Source organism: Schistocerca americana, chromosome 2 (genome assembly GCF_021461395.2).
Source record: "Schistocerca americana isolate TAMUIC-IGC-003095 chromosome 2, iqSchAmer2.1, whole genome shotgun sequence".
NCBI classification, from domain to species: Eukaryota; Metazoa; Arthropoda; class Insecta; order Orthoptera; family Acrididae; genus Schistocerca; species Schistocerca americana.
The window spans coordinates 605,712,298-605,738,009 of record NC_060120.1 but is presented as its reverse complement, the minus strand read 5'-3'; the positions used below and the strand labels follow the sequence as shown (position 1 = coordinate 605,738,009).

Sequence of the window (25,712 nt, the reverse complement as noted above, 5' to 3'; positions counted from 1 at the left end):
AAATTTACAAGGAATATTTCAACAGGGCTCAGAGAGGAAGTCGAACAATCACAGAGGATCAAATGTTTCGTTAGACAGCTCAAGAGCTGAGATACTTGAGAAAATTGGGGAACAACAGTTTGAAGACATCCTTTTCAAACCAAAACATGGAAAGAACAAATCAAGAAAAGTGGCCAAAAATAAACACCTATCAGGTCACTTTCTGTTCTTTTAATTTATGTAATGTTTCTCTCTCTCTCTCTCTCTCTCTCTCTCTCTCTCTCTCTCTCTCTCACACACACACACACACACACACACACACACACACACACACACACACACCTACCTACCTGCCAGACTTCATTACTATGTACACAAATGTTTGCAAAAATTGAAAAGTGCAAGAATTACCAAGAATGATACATGTGAAAAACTTTTGCACTTTCTCTGCCACAAGCTGGCAGACATGTCCAGATGAAATATGGCATGTGAAAATGCATGAAGGAGAGGTTGCACTCTGGGTGCTGCAACCTCTCTGACGGAATGTGTGTGTTTCAGGTTACCACCAATATATGAAATCAAGGCTCCATGTTGTATCCAGTAGCACCACAAATCATCATAGTTGTTACTTGTCTCCTGTGCTGATTCAAGGCATGGGACCATGTAGTGATAACCTTGATAGTATGTAACATATATAGGCAACTGTCGATTTATAGCAGGTTGAAGAGGGACCTACACAAAAATGCTACAGTTTGCTGCTTATGTTGTCAGTGGCAGTGTTCATATATTCATTGCAGTCTAAAGTGTTTTGGTTTCTGTGGATTGGAAGCCAACAAAAGCCCATACAGTAAAACAGATGGAGTGTGGGAACTGTCTACAGAGACACACACATTAGTAGTACTGTCATTGTCATCACTGCATTTAATTATAATACATGTAATGATAACTAAAAATACAACCTTCCCTGGCAGTACACCATCTTCCACTGAATAATTTCTTTTTCAAATACAGTTCATTTGTTGTTACAGAAATGTCTTGTTTGCATTTATGAACACCAAATGGCTTTCTTGTTAGTGGGAAAGTTTTTCTGCATAGTTTTTCTGCATAGTTTTTCTCCATTGTTTTTTTAGCTATCTGATTGTAGTATAATTTCTAACTTAGTTTTCTAATTAATGAAATCATTCTGTAATCTTAAATTTATGTATTCATTAAAACTGATAATTTTCAGTGCTTTTATTTTTTATACAATTACACAAAATTATAGGGTGCATAATTTATAATCAACACTTTCATTTTAGGACTGGAATCTGGATCTGACTCTATGAGCACAAGTACTAACAGCATCCGTTCAGTTAATTCTGACAGTGAAGAGGCTGGTAGCAGTGAACAAGTTAGTGGCAGTACTGACTGCGCCAGTACACCAACCAGGTGTATTGACCCTAGTTCCTCGGAAGATACTCTTGTGAGACTCAGTGATTGTGTTGTAAGTGAAAAGACAGAAGTTGTGAATGTAAATGGTTTGATCTCTGACAGTAGCAGGAAACTTGGGGAAATCACTTTAAGCCATAATTCAGAAGAGAAAGACTGCATAATACCCCACATTAAGCCTGATTTGAGAAGTCCTGGTTCAATAGAACGAGATGTTGCAGATAAAGAAAAGCGTCTTGCAAAATTTCTTAACTTAGATACTTTATACAAAGATGCTTCAGCTGATCCAGAAGGTCCTGTAGCAAATGGTGAGCTTTCTGAATGTGTGACAAATGAAAACTCAAACAAGGATTTAGAAAGTCCTAAGCCACAAGAAGATGCCTGCCATGATGTGATTGCAGATTATAAGTGCCCTACAGATTATACTAGTAATTCCACTAAAGACTGTGAATATTCAAATTCAGTAGAAGTTTCTGATGAGAAACTTTCATCTTACAATAGTGTACTCAGTTATGGACCACCTTCAGGCAGCAGTGCACCACCTAGTGTCCACACTTCACTGGATACTTATTCACCTGGCCAACAAAGTGATACTGTAGTAACTGAAATATCACCAATTGAACGTGGGGACAAGTGGGTTCAGTTCAAAACTCCCTGCCCCATCACCTCACTGTCCGTCTGTTCTCATTATGTTTGTTGTATTGATTCAAGAGATTTTGTATTCTTCAGCAATTTTAGCCGTTTGGGATTGAAGTGGCAGAAGCTTGATAATAAAGCTAGACAGGTTGTCATGTCACAGAATGGAGACTTGGTGTGGAAACTGTACAAAAATACAGCCTATGCTCTCAAACAGCCATCTTATAAAGGTCCCTTTGGTACTCAGTGGTTAGAAGCTGCTAAAGATGTGCAGTGTATAGCTGTGAGTGAGTCAGCAGCATGGACCGTCTCTCTTGACGGCAGAGTGTACATCCATAAATATGTAACAAGAGAAAGGCCTTTCAGTACACCAGAGCAGGTTCCTTGTGTGTACATGGCAACTCGTATATGTTGCTTCAGAGAGAGAGTATGGATTCTTACCACAACAGGAGAAGTTCTCTGGAGATCTCATATTTGTGAGAAGACCCCTGAGGGAAGAAAATGGAATAAAGTTGAAGTACACAATGTTGTAGACATAGCTCTTGGGTGCCATGAGACTGGTTGGCTCATAGACTCAAAAAATACAATACTATTTTCAGATGACTTCACTGAACCAAAACCTTCATGGTGGCAGGTTAGTGGTAGCTGTCTTGATAATGAAATTTTTCAATGTCACATGATCATAACTTACACTGATGGGTGTGTCTTCTGGTTAATAGGTTTTAGTGAGTGACTATGTTTTCCAAGAGACGACACCACTGGAACAGTTCCGAAACAAATTGACTGATAATTATCTTTGCAATCTTCGGCCTCAGTGTACTGTAATTGTGGCATGTGGTGAAGACACATTATGGATATCGGAAAAAATGGCTACTTATGTGTATATGAACAAGACAGAATTCACAGGTATATTGCTCCTCTCTCTGTTTACATGGTTAAACTGAAACTGCTTTGAAATTTGGCACTGCAAATTACAGATTCTTTGAAAATTGTCGTTGTCTCAACTAGAACAAAAGCACGAATGGGCAGTGGAAACACTTTGTCTTTCAATTTGTATGATTTCATTCGTGTCCTAGATAAAATTGTCCCCCTAACATTTATGTAGCTTAGCTATAGTTCTTTGACGAGTGCCATTTTTAAATCGTCTACTGAGCGTCATTTTTTTTTTTTTTTTTTTGGTATACAAATTGGCTATCAAGTTCTTCCACAAGAATAAATCACAAATGGTTGTGTGACCCATGCAATATCGTAGGGTTGAAAGATTGTCTTTTGGAGGAGGATGTGTTTTACTATGGTCATTCATGGTCTAATCATGTGGATTATTGCATCACTCTCTGAAAAACCTGATTTTGTGATAAGTTCCTTCTTTATTTGCTCAGGATCAAAGGAGTCATTTAACACTTCATTGTAATACACAGATGTGACTGGCATTCTCCTCTTTAAAAGTAAAAATAATATCTGCTGTTGATCTTTACCTTTGATACTGGAGCTGTGGCGAAGCCAGTGGAACAACTTTTGTGAACTATTTGTTGAGTTTTGCCTACAGTACTCATTGTACACTGTAACGTTCAGGTAGAATTGTGCTTCATCACTGATCATTGATTTTACACTGTGATCTTTGGCTAAAAATGGCAACCCCATCACTCTTCTTTTTTCAGTGTGATGCACGTCTAAAAAGATGCATATCTTTTGCCTTGTCTGTATTACACTGAAGTGCCAAAGAAACTGGTATAGACAGAGATACGTGAACAGGCAGAATATGACACTACAGTCGGCAGTGCCTATATAAGACAACAAGTCTTTGGCACAGTTGTTAGTTTGGTTACTGCTGTTATAATGGCAAGTTATCAAGATTTATGTGAGATTGAACATGGTGTTACAGTCGGCACACGAACGAAGGGACACAGCCTCTCCAAGGTAGCAATGAAGTGGGGACAATGTGACACCCCACACATCCAGAAGTGCTACAGAGTGACTCCAGGATCACACTTCTGAGTTCCAAAACTTCTGCTGGCCAACAAGTCCCCAGACACAAACATTATTGAGCATATCTGGGATGCCTTGCATGTACTGTTCAGAAGAGATATGTTACATTCAGAAGAGATCTCCACCCCCTCGTACTCTTACGGATTTATGGACAGCCCTGCAGGATTCATGGTGTCAATTCTCTTCAACACTACTTCAGACATTAGTCAAGTCCATGCCACTTTATGTTGCAGCACTTCTGCATGCTTGCGGGGCCCCTACACGATATTAGGTAGGTGTACCAGTTTCCTTGGCTCTTCAGTGTATAATGCAATATATATTCTTTTTAACTGTTATTACTTTATAATTCTTCCATTATTTTTACACACTAACAATCTGCTCATCAGTGCACTGGTTACATGTCGCAATTTTGTAGTTTAATGATAATTTATGAACTGTAATATTAAGAGAAAATGAGAATGGCTAAAATCCAGCAAATGGTCTCTGAATCATACCAAAAGATGAAGTAAGACATATTGGAGTATAATCACTAAGAATTTACTGAGAATCAACCCTGACACATCAACTTCGATTTATGTAAATTTGATGAAGTTGTCAGAAAAAGATAAGATTTTCAGCATAAGTTATCTACCAGTTTGCGAAAAAATGAAGATAATATAAGAGATAAGAAGACATCTCACTGAACAGCCGAAGTGTTGAGTTGTTGACAGGCATACATGAAAGAGAAAACTTGTTACGCCCCCCCCCCCCCCCCCCCACACACACGTCCTTTCATTGTGCTGACTGTGTGTATTTGTATTTTAGATCAATAAAGAATTTATTCTGAAAGCTAACAAGTTTTCTTCTTCATTTAACAATGGAAAATCCAGAATGGAATGTAACAATATCATGAGAAGGAAAGTTGCTACTCACCATATAGCTGAGATGCTGAGGTGCAGATAGGCACAACCATATATATATATATAATCAACAAAGGAGCTGTAACTTACCAAACGAAAGCATTGGTACATTGATAGAGACAATAAAAACAATAAAATACACACACACAAATTTCAAGTTTTCACAACCCAAGTTTGCTTCGTCAGGAAAGAGGGAAGGAAAGGGAAACACGAAAGGATGTGGGTTTTAAGGAAGAGGGTAAGGAGTCATTACAATCCCGGGAATGGAAAGACTTAAAAGACTTACCTTTGGGGGGGGGGGGGGGGGGGGAGGGGGAAGGGACAGGTATACACTCGCACACATGCACATATCCATCTGCACATAACAGACACAAGCAGACATATGTAAAGGCAAGGAGTTTGGGTAGAGATGTCAGTCGAGGCGGAAGTACAGAGGCAAAGATGTTATTGAATGACAGGTGAGGTATGAGCGGCGGCAACTTGAAATTAGCGGAGGTTGAGGCCTGGTGGGTAACGAGAAGAGAGGATATATTGAAGGGCAAGTTCGCATCTCCGGTTCTGATAGGTTGGTGTCAGTGGGAAGTATCCAGATAACCCGGACTGTGTAACACTGTGCCAAGATGTGCTGGCCGTGCACCAAGGCATGTTTAGCCACAGGGTGATCCTCATTACCAACAAACACTGTCTGCCTGTGTCCGTTCATGCGAATGGACAGTTTGTTGCTGGTCATTCCCACATAGAAAGCTTCACAGTGTAGGCAGGTCAGTTGGTAAATCAAGTGGGTGCTGTCACACGTGGCTCTGCCTTTGATCCTGTACACCTTCCGGGTTACAGGACTGGAGTAGGTGGTAGTGGGAGGGTGCATGGGACAGGTTTTACACCGGGGGCGGTTACAAGGGTAGGAGCCAGAGGGAAGGTGGTTTGGGGGTTTCATAGGGATGAACCTCTGTACTTCCGCCTCGACTGATGTCTCTACCCAAACTCTTTGCCTTTACATATGTTTGCTTGTGTCTGTTATGTACGGATGGATATGTGCGTGTGTGCGAGTGTATACCTGTCCGTTTTCCCCCCCAAGGTAAGTCTTTCCGCTCCCGGGATTGGAATGACTCCTTATCCTCTCCCTTAAAACCCACATCCTTTCGTCTTTCCCTCTCCTTCCCTCTTTCCTGATGAAGCAACCGTGAGTTGCGAAAGTTTGAAATTTGTGTGTGTGTTTTTCTTTGTTATTGTTTCTATCAACGTACCAACGCTTTCGTTTGGTAAGTTACAGAATCTTTGTTTTTAGATATATTTTTCCCATGTGGAATGTTTCTGTCTATTATATTCATATCATTAATTTGAACCCAACAACTACGTTTGTTATTGTCACTGTTGCATTTCGAAATCTTTTCTGTCATCTTACTTTCTCTTTTTGTTTGTGCAAGTAGTTTCACTTTGTATTCACATTCTCCTTTTTACTGTAATCTACCATACAATTTTATCCTGCATATATATATATATATATATATATATATATATATATATATATATATATATATATATATATTTATTCAATAATACGTAACTTACTTCCAAACCATAACCAAAAAACATATTTTCCACTTTCAACACTACTGCTGCTATAAAATCCACTGTTCCCAGTTCACAAACAGTTCCTTTCACCTATTAAACAACCATTTTGGCTAGTTCTAACAACATTCGCTATATTTCCATTTCCGTTTTTCCCACATCACCGATCATTTTTCAGCCGCTTCCCACAGGTTTTAATGTGATTATTTCCTTGTCAGACAATTGTTAGCCTCATTTTCACAATCTGCCACCACAAAACTAATACATTTACAAGCAGTTTTTTTGATATTTTCCCGAATTTCTTCACCCTTTAACGCGTTTTGGAGGCAACACAACCACCTAACCTTTGTGCACATTGTTGTTTACCAACCTAAGTTCATCACAGGATCAACATAGCTCAGCTTTAACCAACACTTTTTCGACTTTTTTACACCAGATCTCCAGTTGCTTTCTAGTTCACCTTTATCTCTCCCCATATATTTTTATTTTTATTTTCATTTGAGCCTCATGTTACACTTTCCACATTCTAATACCATGTCACCCTCACAACATCCCCACAACGACTCAATTAAGTTTTACTTACATTCCCTCCGCAAACATGCCTTCGCCCTAGCCAGATTACGCTCCCATATTTTATTTACTCAGGCTTGTCTGACATTTGGCATTACCCCCAAAGGCCTCACATTTAAAGTTCCCATCTCTGGCTGTAACCTGTCTTTCCATCAGTCCCTATACCAGTTCCAAACTGAACAATCCATAGCCTTCACCTGCCTAATCCTTCACCTACGCATCAACTTAGCCAATGAACACACCCGTCAACTCCTATCCGTATTAAAGTCCTCAGTCTTTCCTCTCCCACGTCCACACTGGCTGTTCAGATCATCCTCCTACAGGCCAACTGCAAATTAGAACAGCATGCCACCCTCCACCTCAAAAAACTATCCAATCTCCTGGTTTCCCACCTCCGGAAAGGCAACTCACTCACCCTCCACAACCTTTCCAGCAAACCTCAACCTCCTCTCATTGCACACAAACCCAGTCTCTCCCATCTACTCAATCTCCCACTTCCAGCTCCACTCCCCCCAAAACCTCAAAATTGTAATCAAAACAATCTGGAACCACAACACCCCAATTCGGTAGTTAACCTTTCCTCCAACTCTCTCTCCCAATCCGAAACCTCTGTCCTATCCAAAGGCCTCACCTTCAGCCCTATTCCCAGATTCAACCAAACAGCCCTCGTCAAAGATTTACTGTCCTACACTCACACTCTCTGCTGGAAATATCACTTTGCCATGAAGAAAAATAACCCTGGTCCAACTCCTAATGATCCAACTTCCCAAGGCACTATCCAAATTGAACCCTGCCTGGAACAGTTCTGTCCTCCATCACAGCACGGACCCACCTCCTCTTCCTCAAAATCACCCTCTCCAAACCTTCCAGCAATTTCTCACTTCCAGCCTTGCCTCTCAGTCCTTCTTGAAAAACCTTAATCCTATTCCCATCACTACAGCTGAAGGCCAGGCTATCTGTGATCTGAAGACTGACCGATCCATCGTCATTCTTCCGGTGGACAAGGGTTCCACGACCGTGGTACTTGATCGTCGGGAGTATGTGGCTGAGGGACTGCGTCAGCTTTCAGACAACACTACATACAAAGTTTGCCTAGGTAATCCCATTCTTGACGCGGAGCTTCAAGGAATCTTCATAACCTTAGGCCCCCTACAAAACCTTTCACCTGACTCCATTAACCTCCTGACCCCACTGACACTCCGCACCCCTACCTTCTACCTACTTCCTAAAATTCACAAACCCAATCATCCCGGCTGCCCTATTGTAGCTGGTTACCAAGCCGCCACAGAACGTATCTCCGCCTACGTAGATCAGCACCTTCAACCCATTACATGCAGTCTCCCATCCTTCATCAAAGACACCAACCACTTTCTCGAACGCCCGAATCCTTACCCAATCTATTACCCCCGGAAACCATCCTTGTAACCATTGATGCCACTTCCTTATAGCCAAATATCTCGCACGTCCAGGGCCTCGCTGCGATGGAGCACTTCCTTTCACGCCGATCACCTGCCACCCTACCTAAAACCTCTTTCCTCATTACCTTAGCTAGCTTCATCCTAACTCACAACTTCTTCACTTTCGAAGGCCAGACATACCAACAATTAAAGGGAACAGCCATGGGTACCAGGATGGCCCCCTCGTACGCCAACCTATTTATGGGTCGCTTAGAGGGAGCCTTCTTGGTTACCCAGGCCTGCCAACCCAAAGTTTGGTACAGATATATTGATGCTATCTTCATGATCTGGACTCACAGTGAAGAAGAACTCCAGAATTTCCTCTCCAAACTCAAATCCCTTGGTTCCATCAGATTCACCTGGTCCTACTCCAAATCCCATGCCACTTTCCTCGACGTTGACCTCCATCTGTCCAATGGCCGTCGTCACACATCCGTCCACATCAAACCCACCAACAAGCAACAGTACCTCCATTATGACAGCTGCCACCCATTCCATATCAAACGGTCCCTTCCCTACAGCCTAAGTCTTTGTGACAAACGAATCTGCTCCAGTCCTGAATCCCTGAACCTTTACACCAACCACCTGAAAACAGCTTTCGCATCCCGCAACTACCCTCCTGACCTGGTACAGAAGCAAATAACCAGAGCCACTTCCTCATCCCCCCAAACCCAGAACCTCCCACAGAAGAATCCTAAAAGTGCGCCACTTGTGACAGGATACTTTCCGGGACTGAATCAGACTCTGAATGTGGCTCTCCAACAGGGATACGACTTCCTCAAATCCTGCACTGAAATGAGATCCATCCTTCACGAAATCCTCCCCACTCCACCAAGGGTGTCTTTCTGCCATCCACCTAACCTTCGTAACCTCTTGGTTCATCCCTATGAAATCCCCAAACCACCTTCCCTACCCTCCGGCTCCTACCCTTGTAACTGGCCCTGGTGTAAAACCTGTCCCATGCACCCTCCCACCACCACCTACTCCAGTCCTGTAACCCGGAAGGTGTACATGATCAAAGGCAGAGCCACGTGTGACAGCACCCACTTGATTTACCAACTGACCTGCCTACACTGTGAAGCTTTCTATGTGGGAATGACCAGCAACAAACTGTCCATTCGCATGAATGGACACAGGCAGACAGTGTTTGTTGGTAATGAGGATCACCCTGTGGCTAAACATGCCTTGGTACATGGCCAGCACATCTTGGCACAGTGTTACACTGTCCGGGTTATCTGGATACTTGCCACTAACACCAACCTGTCAGAACTCCGGAGATGGGAACTTGCCCTTCAGTATATCCTCTCTTCTCGTTATCCGCCAGGCCTCAACCTCCGCTAATTTCAAGTTCCCGCCACTCATATCTCACCTGTCTTTCAACAACGTCTTTGGCTCTGTACTTCCGCCTCGACTAACATCTCTGCCCAAACTCTTTGCCTTTACATATGTCTGCTTGTGTCTGTGTATGTGCGGATGGATATGTGTGTGGAGTGTATACCTGTCCTTTTTTCCCCCTAAGGTAAGTCTTTCCGCTCCCGGGATTGGAATGACTCCTTACCCTCTCCCTTAAAACCCACATCCTTTCGTCTTTCCCTCTCCTTCCCTCTTTCCTGACGAAGCAACCATTGGTTGTGAAAGCTAGAATTTTGTGTGTGTGTATGTGTTTGTTTGTGTTTCTATCGACCTGCCAGCGCTTTCGTATGGTAAGTCCCATCATCTTTGTTTTTAAATATATTTTTCCCGCGTGGAATGTTTCCCTATATATTCCCTCCTTTTCTGCTACTCTCCTGCTCCCTTCCCACCTCTCCCCTGCCTGCAGCAGCACTTCACTGTCCGCCATCCCCACCATACTATCCCTTCCCCTCCCTGCCCCAGTGTCCTCCTTTCCCCCACCCAGTCACCACTCCCATCATGCACTGGTGCTGCTGCTTGCAGTGTGGTTTCAGTTGCCTGAGACTGCAGTCGTGTGTGTGTGTGTGTGTGTGTGTGTGTGTGTGTGTGTGTGTGTGTGCGCGGGCAGGCACGCGCGCGCGCGTGCATGAGTGCATGGGCGGACGTGGGTGTGGGCGTGTATGTATATGTGTCTCTTGTTGACATAGGCCGTTGGCCAAAAGTTATAAGTGTGAAAATCTTTTTATTGTGCCCCTATCTGTGACAGAATCTCCACTATATGGTGCGTAGCAACTTTCCTTCTCATAATATTGTTTCTTCCTCACTTGTGTGTTTCTGTTGTAGGTGACTCAACAATTCTGCTATTTGGTGAGTAATCTCATTTACTCCTTAATTTTCTACATTCTGCTAGAACTTTCAAACATATTTATGCAACCAAATCTGGGGAAAAAATTATTATGTGCTGTCAATGAGAATCATTCAGAATATCATAGAATGAATCAATTCTGCTTCATTGTTGTGCTTCCTAGACAGAAACAGGATACCATCATACAATCTAATATAACTGTTGCATGTTGTAACAACATATAAGTAAAAGAAGGCATGAAGACTCAGTTCTTCATGTTCAACAGATTGTGCCATGAAGAAGAACCTTGAGGAATGTGTATCGAGTTAGGATATAGATTAACGATAGTGAAACAACTATTGAAAATTAAATATGTACACATGTACTGAAAACTTCAGGTTGGTTTGATTTTGGACATTTCTTCCATCCCACAACTCTGTATTGTTTTCCCTTGTTACTGTTCTCTAAAGCATTACCCTTCTCAGTGTCTGTTCTTTCTCCTCCTTCCTGTGTTTTTTCATCACCTTCCAGACTGCACACTGCACTTCTGAGCTCCACTGTGTCAATGATCTCATCCACACACAACACCAGCTGGCCATGTAGCCATGTCAATTGTTTGTGCAATACCTCATGTCCCAAATACTTCCCATGGACTGTAATATTAATCATATTTCTTCCTCCATCCGCACATATTTTTGCATTTTATATTCCACACCAATGTGTGCCACACAAACTTCCACACCTCATATGCTCCTTTTTTCCCATGTTTCTGTACATTTTTATGTATTTGTGCACATTTTTACATATTTGTGCATATTTTTACATATTTGTGCCTGTTTTTGTGTAACTATACATTTTTTTCCTTTCGATCCACCTCCCCTTACAACCACCCACACCCATTGCCTTCATTTGCTCATTTTCTATGTCATTTCCTGTTACCCCAGTGCCATACCTGAGTCCCACATCCTGGAGTGCCCCCCTGTGTCACCCAGTACCATCCCAGACTGGAGCAGCTGAACCACATCCTTCTTCAGGGCACTGATTATCTATCATCATATCCTGAAGTGAGGGACATCCTACTATAGATCTTCCCTTTTGGAATTGTGTTCCGTCACCTACTCAACCTCTACATCCTCATTGGCTACCCCTACGCCATTCCCAATCCCAGCCCCAACTCCTTTACTTTTCCACTTCCTGCCCCCCTCCCCCCCTTTCACACACACACACACACACACACACACACACACACACACACACACACCACCTCCCGATTCTGTGCCTGGCTGTCACGTCAGGCCGCCATCTAGTCCCTGCACGCTCCGCCAGACAATGCTCCTCTCTGCCTCCCACTCATAACTTACTATCCTTTCACCTTCCCCGCCACACTCCAGATTGCTATTCATCTGACAGTCGCCTTCCGGTTTGAGTTGCCTATGGTATCACTCGTGTGCATGAGGTGTGATTGCTTGTGTGTGTGTGTGTGTGTGTGTGTGTGTGTGTGTGTGTGTGTGTGTGTGTGTTTTCTCTGCTGAAGAAGGCTTTGGCCAAAAGCTGAATATTTAACAGTCTTTTTATTGTGTCTGTCTGCAACTCAACAGGTCACCTTTATGGTGAGTACAGTCTATCCTTTTCCTAACATTGTAAATATGTGCATTATATTAACACTGAACTTTCTCCACACTGCTATGTATTTCTGCCTATACAGGTTGAATTTAACATAATAAAATTAATAGGAAAGAAGCTACTTGAGATAAGTTGCTGTTACTTGAAGTAATGTTGTTAAATAGCCCCTGTTTATCTCCTATTTCTAGCTTAATATTTACGTAACTGGGTTTCATGCAGTATTGATTCAAGTTTTGTTGGTATACTAAAGGATATGTTCCATTAAGACTTCATCACTATTTTAAGAATTTCAGAATTGAACGAGGAATCTTGTTAGAAGATTCCATATTACGAAAACTATTCACAATGGTCCTATAAGTAGTTTTCTGATCCTTGAGTGGATAAAGTAACTACAGGTCAAAGGGACGTACCTGAACCATCTTTGTTTTGTTGCTGGCATTGTACCGTTTGCTGCTACTAAACCTTAATGTCAAGATCTTAATAGAGCAAATTTGAAATAAGACACTATCAAAATAAGCATAAAATAATGTACAATCAACACATTGACAAGACACAAATTAAAAATTAACTCATAGAACCAATACACGAGCTTTTATGCTAAAATAGTTGAAGACAAGGACTGGCCAGACAGCAGAAGAAATAAACAAAATACTGAAAATTATCTGGTGTACATTTGGTGAACTAAATAGAATTTTCGAAACTGATCTTCCAACGTGCCTGAAATAGAAAGTTTACAGTTTGTGTGCATTACTAGGTTTGTCTCACAAGAGTGATGTGTGAACTTCTGTTGCAAAAACTATTCAAAAACTGAGAGTTGTTTAGAGAACAGTGTTGGGAATAGCTAGGAGTAACAGGAATTAAAAAAAAAAAAAATCGGGGAACAAGCTGGCATGGAAGCTGTTATTGTGATTGTAATGGAATTGAAAAGGAGGTTGGTGTAAAATGCAGCAAAGTGAATGGATGATAGAGGTACAACGAAGTTCTTTGCTTTATTCCAAGACATAAGGAAAACCCAATATGATGTCCTAACACAAGTTGGATAGATTACAGGAAACATGCAGGAGCAGAATGAATGTGTATCATTGAAGTCTTAAATGCTTGGAAAATCTCTAAAAGAGGCTTTTATCCAGCAGTGCATATCAAATGGATGTTCATGGTAGTTTAATGATGATGATGGATATTTATCAAAGAATATTACCTCCATCTGTAGCGGTGGAGATGTGTTATCATCTAACGCTGTTGTGTGTCAAGCAGTTAACAAGAATGCTATCTGTGAATCTAAAGAATCAGAAAATTTTTGGAGGTATAGCACTAAGATTGTGGATATAAATAAACAGTGACTGGTAACAGTAAACTTGTTATTTCATTTAATGTCCTTAACAGTCATGGTAAAGCCTAACCTAAAATGTTAGTAAGATCTGCTCTGAATTTTCTATTTGGTGGAGCTTGCCTTTGCATCATATTACACAACCCTGCTCTAAACCCTAGAGAAAAATTCACTGTTCATGGAAATTATTTTTGTCTTGTATGTTGGTTGGATGAACTAATATTCACCCAAAACTGATATTTTTATTGGCAATAAATTCTATTTAGGAATAAATGTATTGGGAAATGAGTGTTAAAATTTGAGGATTTCTGGAAATGACTCTCCACAATTTGTGGTCATTTGCTTTAAACAATCTTTTTACTGCTTGCTTTTTTTGAATAAGTCATTTAATTAATCTCAACTGCCCCAAAAGAGAATTTCAGAAGACAACAGGGAGTACAAGTATATAAACTATTTCTTTTTAGCTGAACCGCAAGGATTTTTACACATATTCATGATATAGTTATTAATTTAAATTTCTATATGCAATTTATATATTTTAAATTTCAGAATATGAACATTTATGCTGTTTACTTTGAACCAGTGGTAGGCATTTTCAGTTATCATTTATGCTGTCTGAAATTTGGTCACGATTTGGTCCTTGGTTGATATCCATGTGTCACCAACAGACATTGCAGCACGTGGACACTGTTTTAAAGTTATTGGCCATTCATTTATGTAGATTAAGAACAAAAGTTGGACAGCTACCAAACCCTGTAGGACACCATACTTTGTCCTGCTGCTTTCTGAGTTTATTGTTAATCCTGTGGTGCAGTTTGTCATTGTGCCCCTCTGCTTTCTATTATGAAGATAATACTACATCCATGTAAAAGAGCTGCTGCAAATGTCATATTTTAGTTTAAGAAGTAAAATTTTATTGTTCACACAGTCAAAAAGACATTGTGAAGGTAACAAAATACACCAACAGAATAATTTTATTTGTTCGGCTTCAGCACAAAATCTTTTGTTAGACTTTGGCTGTGTCTGTGGATAATCATGAAAGCGAAACTGAAGCAGCTGATTAGCTTTTCTAAGGAATATGTTCAATATTTCTATTACATCACATTTACAAAATATGTTGGAAGTATTGATATGAATGAATTATCTCATAGATGTGATCGTTTATTTCCTGTTATAGATGTATCAATGAAAAAATCTGTGTTAGAAAATGTAATTAATTGGATAGACAAAAAAATCTACTCGCCAAGCAGTGACAGGAGAACACACATATAAAAAGGTATTTTAGTTTGAAAGCTTTTGGAACCAGTGGCTCCTTCTTCTGGCAGAAGGGTTGTGAAGGTAAGTCTCCCCTGACTTGGGATTCTGAGCGACTTTTCTGAACTCATTCCCTTTTCCTAAACCTCACCGGTCCGTTTCCTCCACCCCTCCTACTTCCACTTTCTTCCTTCTGCCAGAAGAAGGAGCCACTGGCTCCAAAAGCTGGTAAACTGTAATAACTTTTTATATGTGTGTTCCACAGCCACCACTTGGTGAGTTGATTTTTTTATCTATCTTTTTATGGATGTTTCTTTTCTGGCATATTTATTCAGTTTTCATTCCATAGATCCAAAAAAATGAGATGATTCTCATGGGTGTGGAACAAGTCAAAAAGTATAACATAAAACATTTGAATATAATATTACTACCCTGATCATTTGTCAGGAGATTATTGAAATAGGTGCATACAATGCGGTAAACTGGAACAGCTAATATTTACAAAATTAACCCTTTTAGTGCCAGATGTTTTCTCAAAAGATGATGCGATTGTACAGTAAAATGCAATCCTCTGCCATACTTGCAATAAAATTGAAACTGTTGCATAAAGGAATGTAATTTTTTTTATTTTTAGGGAATGCTGCTGGCTACAGTAATATGTGCAATACACATTGTCAAAGAACATATTTTCAGAGAAAAAAATTGTTTTCATAATGGGGTCTATCGGAAAAAATTAAAACTGATTTCACTTCGCTCTTGAGACCCATAAAATGATGATATACTCAAAAATTTCAGGTATATGTGGAATCTCTGTAGTTTTCTTAACAAAAACATTGTAAAGGAATACAAAATTGTTTATTACACTAAGGAAAAAATCAAAAAGAACATAACAAAAAAGTTGTTTTGTTCTGAACATGTTCTCAGTTCTTCAGTCACAAATCACTGACAAATGTGAGGTTGCAGTTATGACAACTACTTGCACACATACTGACCAAAACATGAAGGATACAGTCCTTTCTTCCAACAAATGCATACTGTTTGTGAACGCCGCTTCTTACCCTTCATAAAACAAACACTGCAGTAGCATTCCTTTCTCCCTGTAAGAGTCTTTACATCATATGCTGTTGGAGCAGGTACATTTATATCAATTGCATTTGTGGTTGCAGCCCTTGCCTGAAACCACTGTTGAGAAAGTTTGCAAATGACCATGGTGTTAAAGTTCAGTCGTGTCCATGGTTTGTCGTTGGGGTTTAGGCTTTCCTTATACTAAACATATGCATTCAGCAACATCCTAGCAATTATGCTGAACACTACCTTCTTCCGCATCTTGACAGTCCTCCTCTCATCTAAATAGCAGTATGTCATCATATCAGATGAGTCAATGCCACCCATGTACTTACTATATTCAAAAATTACATCTGGTTTCTTGACCGACTGCCTATTGCGAATTGTTTTTTCTGATGATGTAGCAGAGGATGATGTAATAACGAGGACTGGGTTTCTCTGTGATTTCTTCTGTCTGAAGCCACAGAGAAGTATAAAAGATTTGCTGAAAAACTTTAGTTGACCTACGGCATAATTTGACAGAAGACCACATGGCAGGAATTTTCTGTTTCTTCTAATTGTTCCTGTTAGATAAGTGCCTACTGAATACAGCTTTTCTGCCAGAGGAATAGATGTAAAAAAGTTATCACAAAACACATGGTAACCTTTTTGCACTTAGCTCCCAAGAGCGAGTAGTTTCATGACGACTACATATCCCACACCATTCTTTTTTATTTCGTTTTTATCATCATCACTTTTACTGAATCACATACCATCCAAAATTTGACTCCCCACCTGTGATGATGTTTATTGGGGAGGTACTGGATTAGCTGCGAGTCTGAACAAGACTTTTATCAACACTCAGTTGCTGGTGTGGAGTGTAGTGGCGACAGAAAGCACTGTTGGCAATATCCACCAACACTTGAAATTTGGCTGTTGGAGCATATAATGGGTGACCAGGACGGTGAAATTTCGAATTGTCTACAAAATGTAAGAACCGCAGCAACAACTAAAACCTGTTGCGTGAAAACATTTGCGAAAACCGCGGTGTCAACAGGTTTGCATCAGTTGAACAATAACTAAAAATCATCGGCTTTTTTATCAGTCCCATATTCAAAATCACTGCTACAAAAGCCCTCATTTCTGCTACAGTTGTTGGTTGCCACTGTTTGATTCATGAATTTGGTGATAAATGCTTTGACTCAATCACCTGGTGAGTGTATTTGTTCCTGGTGAGTGTATTTGTTAGTCTCAGTCACCATAATCGTAAGAAGCTGTTGCGAAAAGAACAAATTGGGGAAAAAAATTGGTATGGTGTTTGCTAGTATATGTGTAGGGCCTTGTAATTCTGCATAAACAAAGTGTGGAGGGGGCGGATTGTCTGATGCCTCATCCATTATTTCAACAAAAGTATTTGCACTACAATTCAGTTGTGATTGGTCGTCATTTGCTGATGCACAATCGTCACTTGAAGAAGAAAATGACGAGTCCTCTTCTCCACTGAACATCTCATAATCCAATTCACTTTCTGCAGATCCTGCAAATTCATCTTCACTTTCACTACTTTCCATATTACTCATATTGAATGGCAACTTCTTACCTGACAACACACTGCTGCCGCAAAATATTTGGTAAATAAACAACAACAGAGAAATTTATTTTAATAGACAAATTGCACTGACAATCAAAAAGAAGATCAATATACAGTGCGTTCAACCTTCCTTCTGCATCTTGGCTAGGAAATACTAACATCTTTGCCTTCAAGCACAGAAAAAATGAACGAGAAGGGCATCACGATCAGATCATTACTGGCATTTTTCGCCAAAAATCTGGATCACGATCAGATCGTATTTGGCACTAAAAGGGTTAACACGCTGTGGGAATGAAACATTGTTATGCACTATTAATAAATTTATCATACACAAAATATCTAATCTTGAATGTTGTGGCCAAGTGCTGTCAGAACTGAAATCTAATAGACATTTTTACTTAACCTGGTTTAACAGTCCCTGTTAAGATATTCGTCTCAGTAGTAGGAGAAGTTGCCTATCAAAAAGTCTTTCAGACTCTGTTTAAACTGTGCTTAAACTTTTAACAGTTTGTAGTGTCCTAATCATTCTTGTTATCTCTTTAGGGGTTGTATTTTTGAAATGAGTCTCTGGTGTGTATGTGCTTGGCTGTTATGTTTGCTGCCACTATCAATGATTTAAATTGGTGCCCAATGATTTCTGTTTGTCATTATTTCTGTCACAGATGTTAACTGAGAAGAATGTAAATTGCGTCACAATTTGTATTTTTTAAATTTGTGTATTATTTACTTTTTTATTTTTAATTTCATAGTAGTCCAGAGTATCTCTACTGTGTAGATGAAAAGACTTAATTTTTTGTTACTTTCACTTCTTTGGTAACAGAATGTGTGATTTCACAATACTCTTGGTAATGGAGTTAGAACTCTTGACTACTGCTTGCCTTGTGGTTTAAATAGAACTCTCTCTTCTTAGCACAGAATACTTTAATCCCATACATCTACCATCCCTGGCACTAATTCTGTTTAATTTTACTCTCATTTGATTTAGATGGAAAAAGGAGTCAAAATGTTGTTGGAAAATGTTTAATAAAGTCTTTCATCCTTTCTCTCTCCATTGTTAATCTATTCCCAGTATCTAATAAAGTAGAGAACCATAATGATCAAGTCATTGGTTATGATTGTTTTATTAAAAAACAATTTCTTTTATAATCTGAATGTAATTCATCTTCTTCTTTTGTTGTCAATAGTTGTCTATAATGCTTAGAAGCATCATTACCAGTCCCTTTTTTTGTTTGAGTCACTAGAGGTAGTTAGCTGTAAAATCAATCTGCCAGTGGTTGTTACTTGGTGACCTTCATTTCTCTTGAGAATTTTACACTGGGAAATAATCAAAAGCTGTACATCAACAATTTTATGTGTCTTAGGTAAGTACTTTCGGTAGAAAATCAACATTAAGAGCCCCACAATAAATTTATATTTAAGTCTCCACTAACAATGAGTTTGCATTTAATTCTGCATAATCTTATTTATACTCTTTCTAATAGTTTGGTGAAGCCCTCTGATAACTTGTAAACTGCCAGCTTGTGTGTTTTCACTTACAAACGGCATGAACAGGGACTTAACTTTGAATTTGACATACATGTGTGGCTATTCCTCTCCTGTTATCGATCCCAGAGTAGTATGATATTAATGTGTGCCCATCTAGCTGTCTGTACTGAATTCCAATGATGTAAAAGTGATTTACTATTAATGCAACATATCTGCTGTCATTTTATTTGCAGTTTCACATGCATATATTTTTATTAGAAGTGCATCCTTTTTATTAATGAAGCTTATTATGTTTTGAGGCAAGAAATTTTATATGAATGTTCCACAAAATTAACAGCATTTCCTGAGCAGCCATGATATTTTTTTTAGTAATAGAGTTTTCAGCTGTAATATAAATTGGTTTACAAAACTTAAGGATGAAATTAACTTTTGCTCAAAGCCACTGCCAAGTAACATAGTTCAATGAAATTTGGCCTGTACATAGCAATAGCTGCTACAGTGTAGTACAGAAAGTAACTGATAGGAATACACAATGAGATGAACAGAAATGATACTTTAATTTAGGGACAATAATTACACTGAAGTCACTGCAGTTTATGACAGTCCTCTGGATATTGCAAAAAGGCAGGACACGTGATCACCAAGGACAGCAATGCATATTCTGCAATGTTCTCCCATTCTGGCCACAAGGTTGGTACGGAGTTCATGTGGTAAGGCATTTCATTCTTCCACCAGTGCAGCTGACAACTGCTAGACGGTCTTTGGTGCGTGTGGACATGCTGCATTACATGTCCCATGCATCCCACACATGCTTTATTGGATTTTAGTCGAGGGTTGGGGGAACAGACAAGCCAGTCCATTCTTGAAACATCTTCTCATTCCAAGAGTTTTTCCACTTGCTCTGTTTGATGAGGTCATGCATTGTCATCTGTAAAAATGAAAGGATGCACAAGTGGCAAGGAGTACTGAGTCCCTATGATATCAACTGGTGAGTGTGCCATCTTCAAAGATTAGGAGGTCAGTACACTTGCAGTATTATGCCTTCTGACACCAAAACACATGGACAACCAAAAACAATCATGTTCGACACTGTTCCTTGGTGCGTCGTGTGTTCCAACCTCTCACCATTTGAGAGTGTGTTAATAATCACTACTCAGGCTGAATCTGATCTCATCCGAGAAGAGCATGTGACCCCACTCCTTATAGGTCCAGTGCCTATGCTCTTGACACCATTGCAAATGATGCTGCCTATGTATGGGTGTCAATTATTTACCTGGTAACCAACACGCAGAGAGTTAATTAACAGCTCTTAATTCCTCCCAAAAACCAGTACTTAGGAACACCTTTTGTTTTTTCCATCCTTTTCTTTCTAACCATAGCTTTCACTTTATGTCCTGTGTTGTTAGACCACCTCTGACCAGTGATCGTCAGTTTGCTTTTGTCCATTCTCCAAAGTAATAAAATATTGGAGATATGTAGGCTGAAGCTGTAAGACTTGCATTGTCTTGTGAATGTTTTGACTTGATAGACTTCTCTGCTCTCCATTCTACGAGGTGCATTCAAGTTCTAAGGCCTCCGATTTTGTTTCTCCGGACTGGAAAGAGATAGAAACATGCGCATTGTTTTAAAATGAGGCCGCATTCATTGTCAATACGTCCCAGAGATGGCAGCACCGTACGGCAGATGGAATTTTACCGCCAGCGGCGAGAATGAGAACTGTTTTAAATACTTAAAATGGCGACGTTTTCCTTACTTGAACAGTGTGCAATCATTCGTTTTCTGAATTTGCATGGTGTGAAACCAATAGAAATTTATCGACAGTTGAAGGAGACATGTGGTGATGGAGTTATGGATGTGTCGAAAGTGCGTCCGTGGGTGCGACAGTTTAATGAAGGCAGAACATCGTGTGACAACAAACCGAAACAACCTCTGGCTCGCACAAGTCGGTCTGACGACATGATCGAGAAAGTGGAGAGAATTGTTTTGGGGGATCGCCGAATGACTGTTGAACAGATCGCCTCCAGAGTTGGCATTTCTGTGGGTTCTGTGCACACAATCCTGCATGACGACCTGAAAATGCGAAAAGTGTCATCCAGGTGGGTGCCACAAATGCTGACGGACGACCACATGGCTGCCCGTGTGGCATGTTGTCAAGCAATGTTGACGTGCAACGACAGCATGAATGGGACTTTCTTTTCGTCAGTTGTGACAATGTATGAGATGTGGATGCCATTCTTCAATCCAGAAACAAAGCGCCAGTCAGCTCAATGGAAGCACACAGATTCACCGCCACCAAAAAAATTTCGGGTAACCGCCAGTGCTGAAAAAATCATGGTGTCCATGTTCTGGGACAGCGAGGGCATAATCCTTACCCATTGCATTCCAAAGGGCACTACGGTAACAGGTGCATCCTACGAAAATGTTTTGAAGAACAAATTCCTTCCTGCAATGCAACAAAAACGTCCGGGAAGGGCTGCGCGTGTGCTGTTTCACCAAGACAACGCACCCGCACATCGAGCTAATGTTACACAATAATTTCTTCGTGATAACAACTTTGAAGTGATTCCTCATGCTCCCTACTCACCTGACCTGGCTCCTAGTGACTTTTGGCTTTTTCCAACAATGAAAGACACTCTCCGTGGCCGCACATTCACCAGCCGTGCTGCTATTGCCTCAGCGATTTTCCAGTGGTCAAAACAGACTCCTAAAGAAGCCTTCGCCGCTGCCATGGAAGCATAGCATCAGCGTTGTGAAAAATGTGTACGTCTGTAGGGCGATTACGTCGAGAAGTAACGCCAGTTTCATCGATTTCGGGTGAGTAGTTAGTTAGAAAAAAAATCGGAGGCCTTAGAACTTGAATGCACCTCGTACACATAGTATTACTGCCAAATGGCTAAGCTTCAAGATCAGTGTCCTATACTCAAATATTTTGTACTTGGAGTGGCAGTTACTGCATTACCAAAAATGACAGGCATTGCCCTTCGTGTTGGTTGTAGCACAACACTCAGTGGCATTCCTTGCACTGGTTTTTGCTCCTGACCGTTATGCAGGAATTTCACTTGTCTCCATACCTGTCAGAAAATTTGCATTGATTATTGGGGTGAAGAATTATGCACAAGGGATTTATAAATATGATTATTTTGCTTAAATAATTGTAAATATAATGAGCTTTTAAACTTCGCAGACCACACTGCACAACAGAGCCCTTTTTGTGATACACATCTTGATTTCAGTGTTTTAATTTTTTTCCCTGTACTTTATGTGGTCATTAAGTAAGTGTATGTAACATATACCATTGATTGAGATGTACGTTAATATTTGAGCTGAGGAGGGTGACCATCATATCACTTGCTGCATCTGCAGCACTCATAAACTAGCCATGCCTTCTGGATGCTACTAAATGACAAGCATCCCATCAAACTCACTCTGCTATCACTGGGTTCAGGTTTGGCACATCATGATTTTTTAAGCTGGTCACCACAACAGTCGTCTATAATAGTATGCTTTGTACATGCTCCAGTGAGGATATATTAAATAGAATGTGGATCTTGGCTTAACCTCTTAGTTAGTCACATGTTCCATACATTGTTTGAATGATTCTTATATCTAAATGATGCAGAATCAGTCAGTTTACGGAAAATGTATACTTGATTAGTTTAACATCAATGAACACATGATCAGTTTAGTCCCTCCCATGCAGTTACAATTAAACAACAAATTTATTTGTTTTTACTGGCTACTGGTTTTCAAGTAGAAATTCATCAATGGAACAGGAGGAGATGTCCAGGAGAAGTGATTTTAAGTTAGATTTAAAACTTGATTTGCTACCTGTCAGATATTTTATGTTACTGGGTGAGCGATCAAAGATTTTTGTTGCTGCATATTTATGAGCCACTGATACCTTCAATAACAGGTAACAAAGGTCATTTTCCTCTCTAGTGTTGTCTTCTGGGGACAACACAATTAAAATGCCTAGCTCCTTGAAGAGGTACCTACATCACATTTGTGAGTGACCACCACATGTTATTCTTACTGCTTGCCTTTTTGCAATCAATACTTTCTTCCTAAGTGATGGGTTACCCCAGAAAATTATTCCATAAGACACTATTGCGTGGAAATGTGTAAAATATGTCAGGAGGCTGATTCGTTTGTTTCCAATATTAGCAATTACACGAAGAGCAAAAGTAGCTGAACTTAATTATTGGGGAAGCTCAGTAATATGCTTCTTCCAGTTCAGATTTTCACCAATATATAGATCCAAAAATTTGGAGCAGTGTACCTTGTTTACTGACTCCTGCTCATGTGCTACATCATTTGTAGGCACGACTCTATTTGTTGTACAGAACTGAATATAGTGCGTTTCTTCAAAATTTAGGGAGAGTCCATTTTCTGAGAACCACATTATAATTCTTTGTAAAATATCATTTACCGTCTCTTCTGTTGCTTGCTGTTTAATGGGATTTATTATTACTTTAGTGTCATCTACAAAAGTACAAATTGTGCTTGTTGAATGTTAAGTGGAAGGTCATTCACATATGTAAGGAATAGGAGTAGACCCAAATTTACATCTGTGGGATCCCCTTTGTAATTTATCCCCAGTCACTAAAATTTTCTATACTTCTGACATAGTTGATTTATTCAGTATGACCTTTTGCATTATGTTTGTTAAATATGATTCAAACTAGCTGTGTGTAAAGCCATCATTTCCATAAAACTTGAGTTTTTCTATGAGAGTAACATGATCTACACAAACAAATGCCTTGGAAAGATCACAAAAATGACCAATGGGCAATATTTTATTATTTAAGGGTTGTACAGTTTGAGGAGTGAATGTATAAACAGTAATCTCAGTCGAGCAACACTTCGGAATCCAAACTCGTAATATGCTAAGTAACTTGTTTCCACTACCCTTGAGTATAGTACTTATTAAAATATTTTGGAAGAAGATATCAATAAGGAAATTGGATGATAGTTGTTTAACTCTGTCTTATCACCTTCCATTGTCCGCCCCGGTAGCTGAGTGGTCAGCGTGACAGACTGTCAATCCTAAGGGCCCGGGTTCGATTCCCGGCTGGGTCGGAGATTTTCTCCGCTCAGGGACTGGGTGTTGTGTTGTCCTAATCATCATCATTTCATCCCCATCGACGCGCAGGTCGCCGAAGTGGCGTCAAATCGAAAGACCTGCACCAGGCGAACGGTCTACCCGACGGGAGGCCCTAGCCACACGACATTTCCATATTACCTTCCATTACCTTCCTTATGAAGCAGTTTAACAGTGGCATATTTTAACCTGGCTGTAAAAAAAACCTGTGCCAGTAATGCTTTGCATGTATCACTTATCACTAAGGGCATTGTGTATTAACTTGAAACAAGATTTCAGAATTCTGTTTGAAATTCCATCAACACCAAGGGAGCTTTTGTCATTTACAATTTTTAAAATTTAATTAATTTCCCTGAAGGATGTTGGTGCTTCTTTTGGTTGTTTAAAGTTTTGTAGAATGACATTTTGCATATATCCTGTTGCTTCCACAACTGAACCATTTAATCCCATTTTTTCTGCTACACTTAGAAAGTTTTGTAGAATGACATAAAAGTACTTGCAGCTTGTGAATTATCAGTCACAACAATGTCATTTAGTTCAGTTGCTGTGGTATGTTGTACACTAACTGAGACTCTTGTACACTCCTGTGTCACGAGGATGACAGAAAGCTACATAAGAAGAACCTCATACTCAAGATGTTTTACCAAGCAGGGAGGCACAGTGACAAAGTCAGTGGACTCTCATTCACAAGAATGGTGGATGAAATCCCTACCTGGCTATATACACCTAGGTGTTCTGTGATTTCCCTGAATACTGTAAGCAGATGCCAAGATGTTTCATTTGAAAAGGACACAGCCAATTTCCTTCACCACTCGTGTTGTGCTTCTTCTCTAATGACCAGATTGTCAGTGGGATGTTAAGCCGTAATCTTCATTTCAAGCTGTGCTACATGCTGATGACTGGATGTCTTGAAGTGAACCACTGAATAACAGGCACCTTGTACAACTCATTGTCATGTATGTCAGAACACATAGTAGTAGTTTCCTAGCTTCTCCATGGCAGAAAGTGGTGTCCACAAACTCAAATAACACAACTCGTAATGGTTTTGTGAATAATGGAATGAGTAAAGGTAACGTCTCCCTATAAAGATGAGATGTTGCAAGAGTGGTAGACACATAAACAAGACTGAAAGTATTGTTAGCCACTGGTTAATGTCCTCCTCCAGGGATAACTAGTACAGAATAAAGGAGGGATGGCCGGGGAGGGGGGGGGGGGTCGTTGGTGGGAAGAATGGAATAGAGAGTAAGGGATACTTTACAGAGCAGGGTGTGAGTGTAGACTGAGTGACCTAGAGAGAATGAGGACACAAATGGAGATGGGTGTGACAGGTCTAGTGGACATTGTTGAAGCCAGAGGGATTGTAGGATTGGAACAACAGTGTCCATCTGCGTAGTTCAGAGAAGCTGGTATGAGAGGGATCCAGATGGCATGGGTTATGTAGCATCTGTTGAAGTCAAGCATATTGTGCTTAGCAACATGTTCTGCCGTTGATGGTCAATCCCATTTTTGGGCAAAGTTTGATCATGG

General features: G+C 40.1%; 1 protein-coding gene across 1 annotated transcript in view; it reads left to right on the top strand.

Moving 5' to 3' along the window:
• LOC124589813 overlaps positions 1-25,712 on the top strand; it is a 207,009-nt gene that overhangs the window by 118,392 nt on the left and 62,905 nt on the right. The window contains 3 exon segments of the mRNA XM_047131602.1: positions 3-194; positions 1,278-2,677; positions 2,763-2,949. Of these exon segments, the coding sequence (XP_046987558.1) occupies positions 3-194; positions 1,278-2,677; positions 2,763-2,949 (1,779 nt within the window).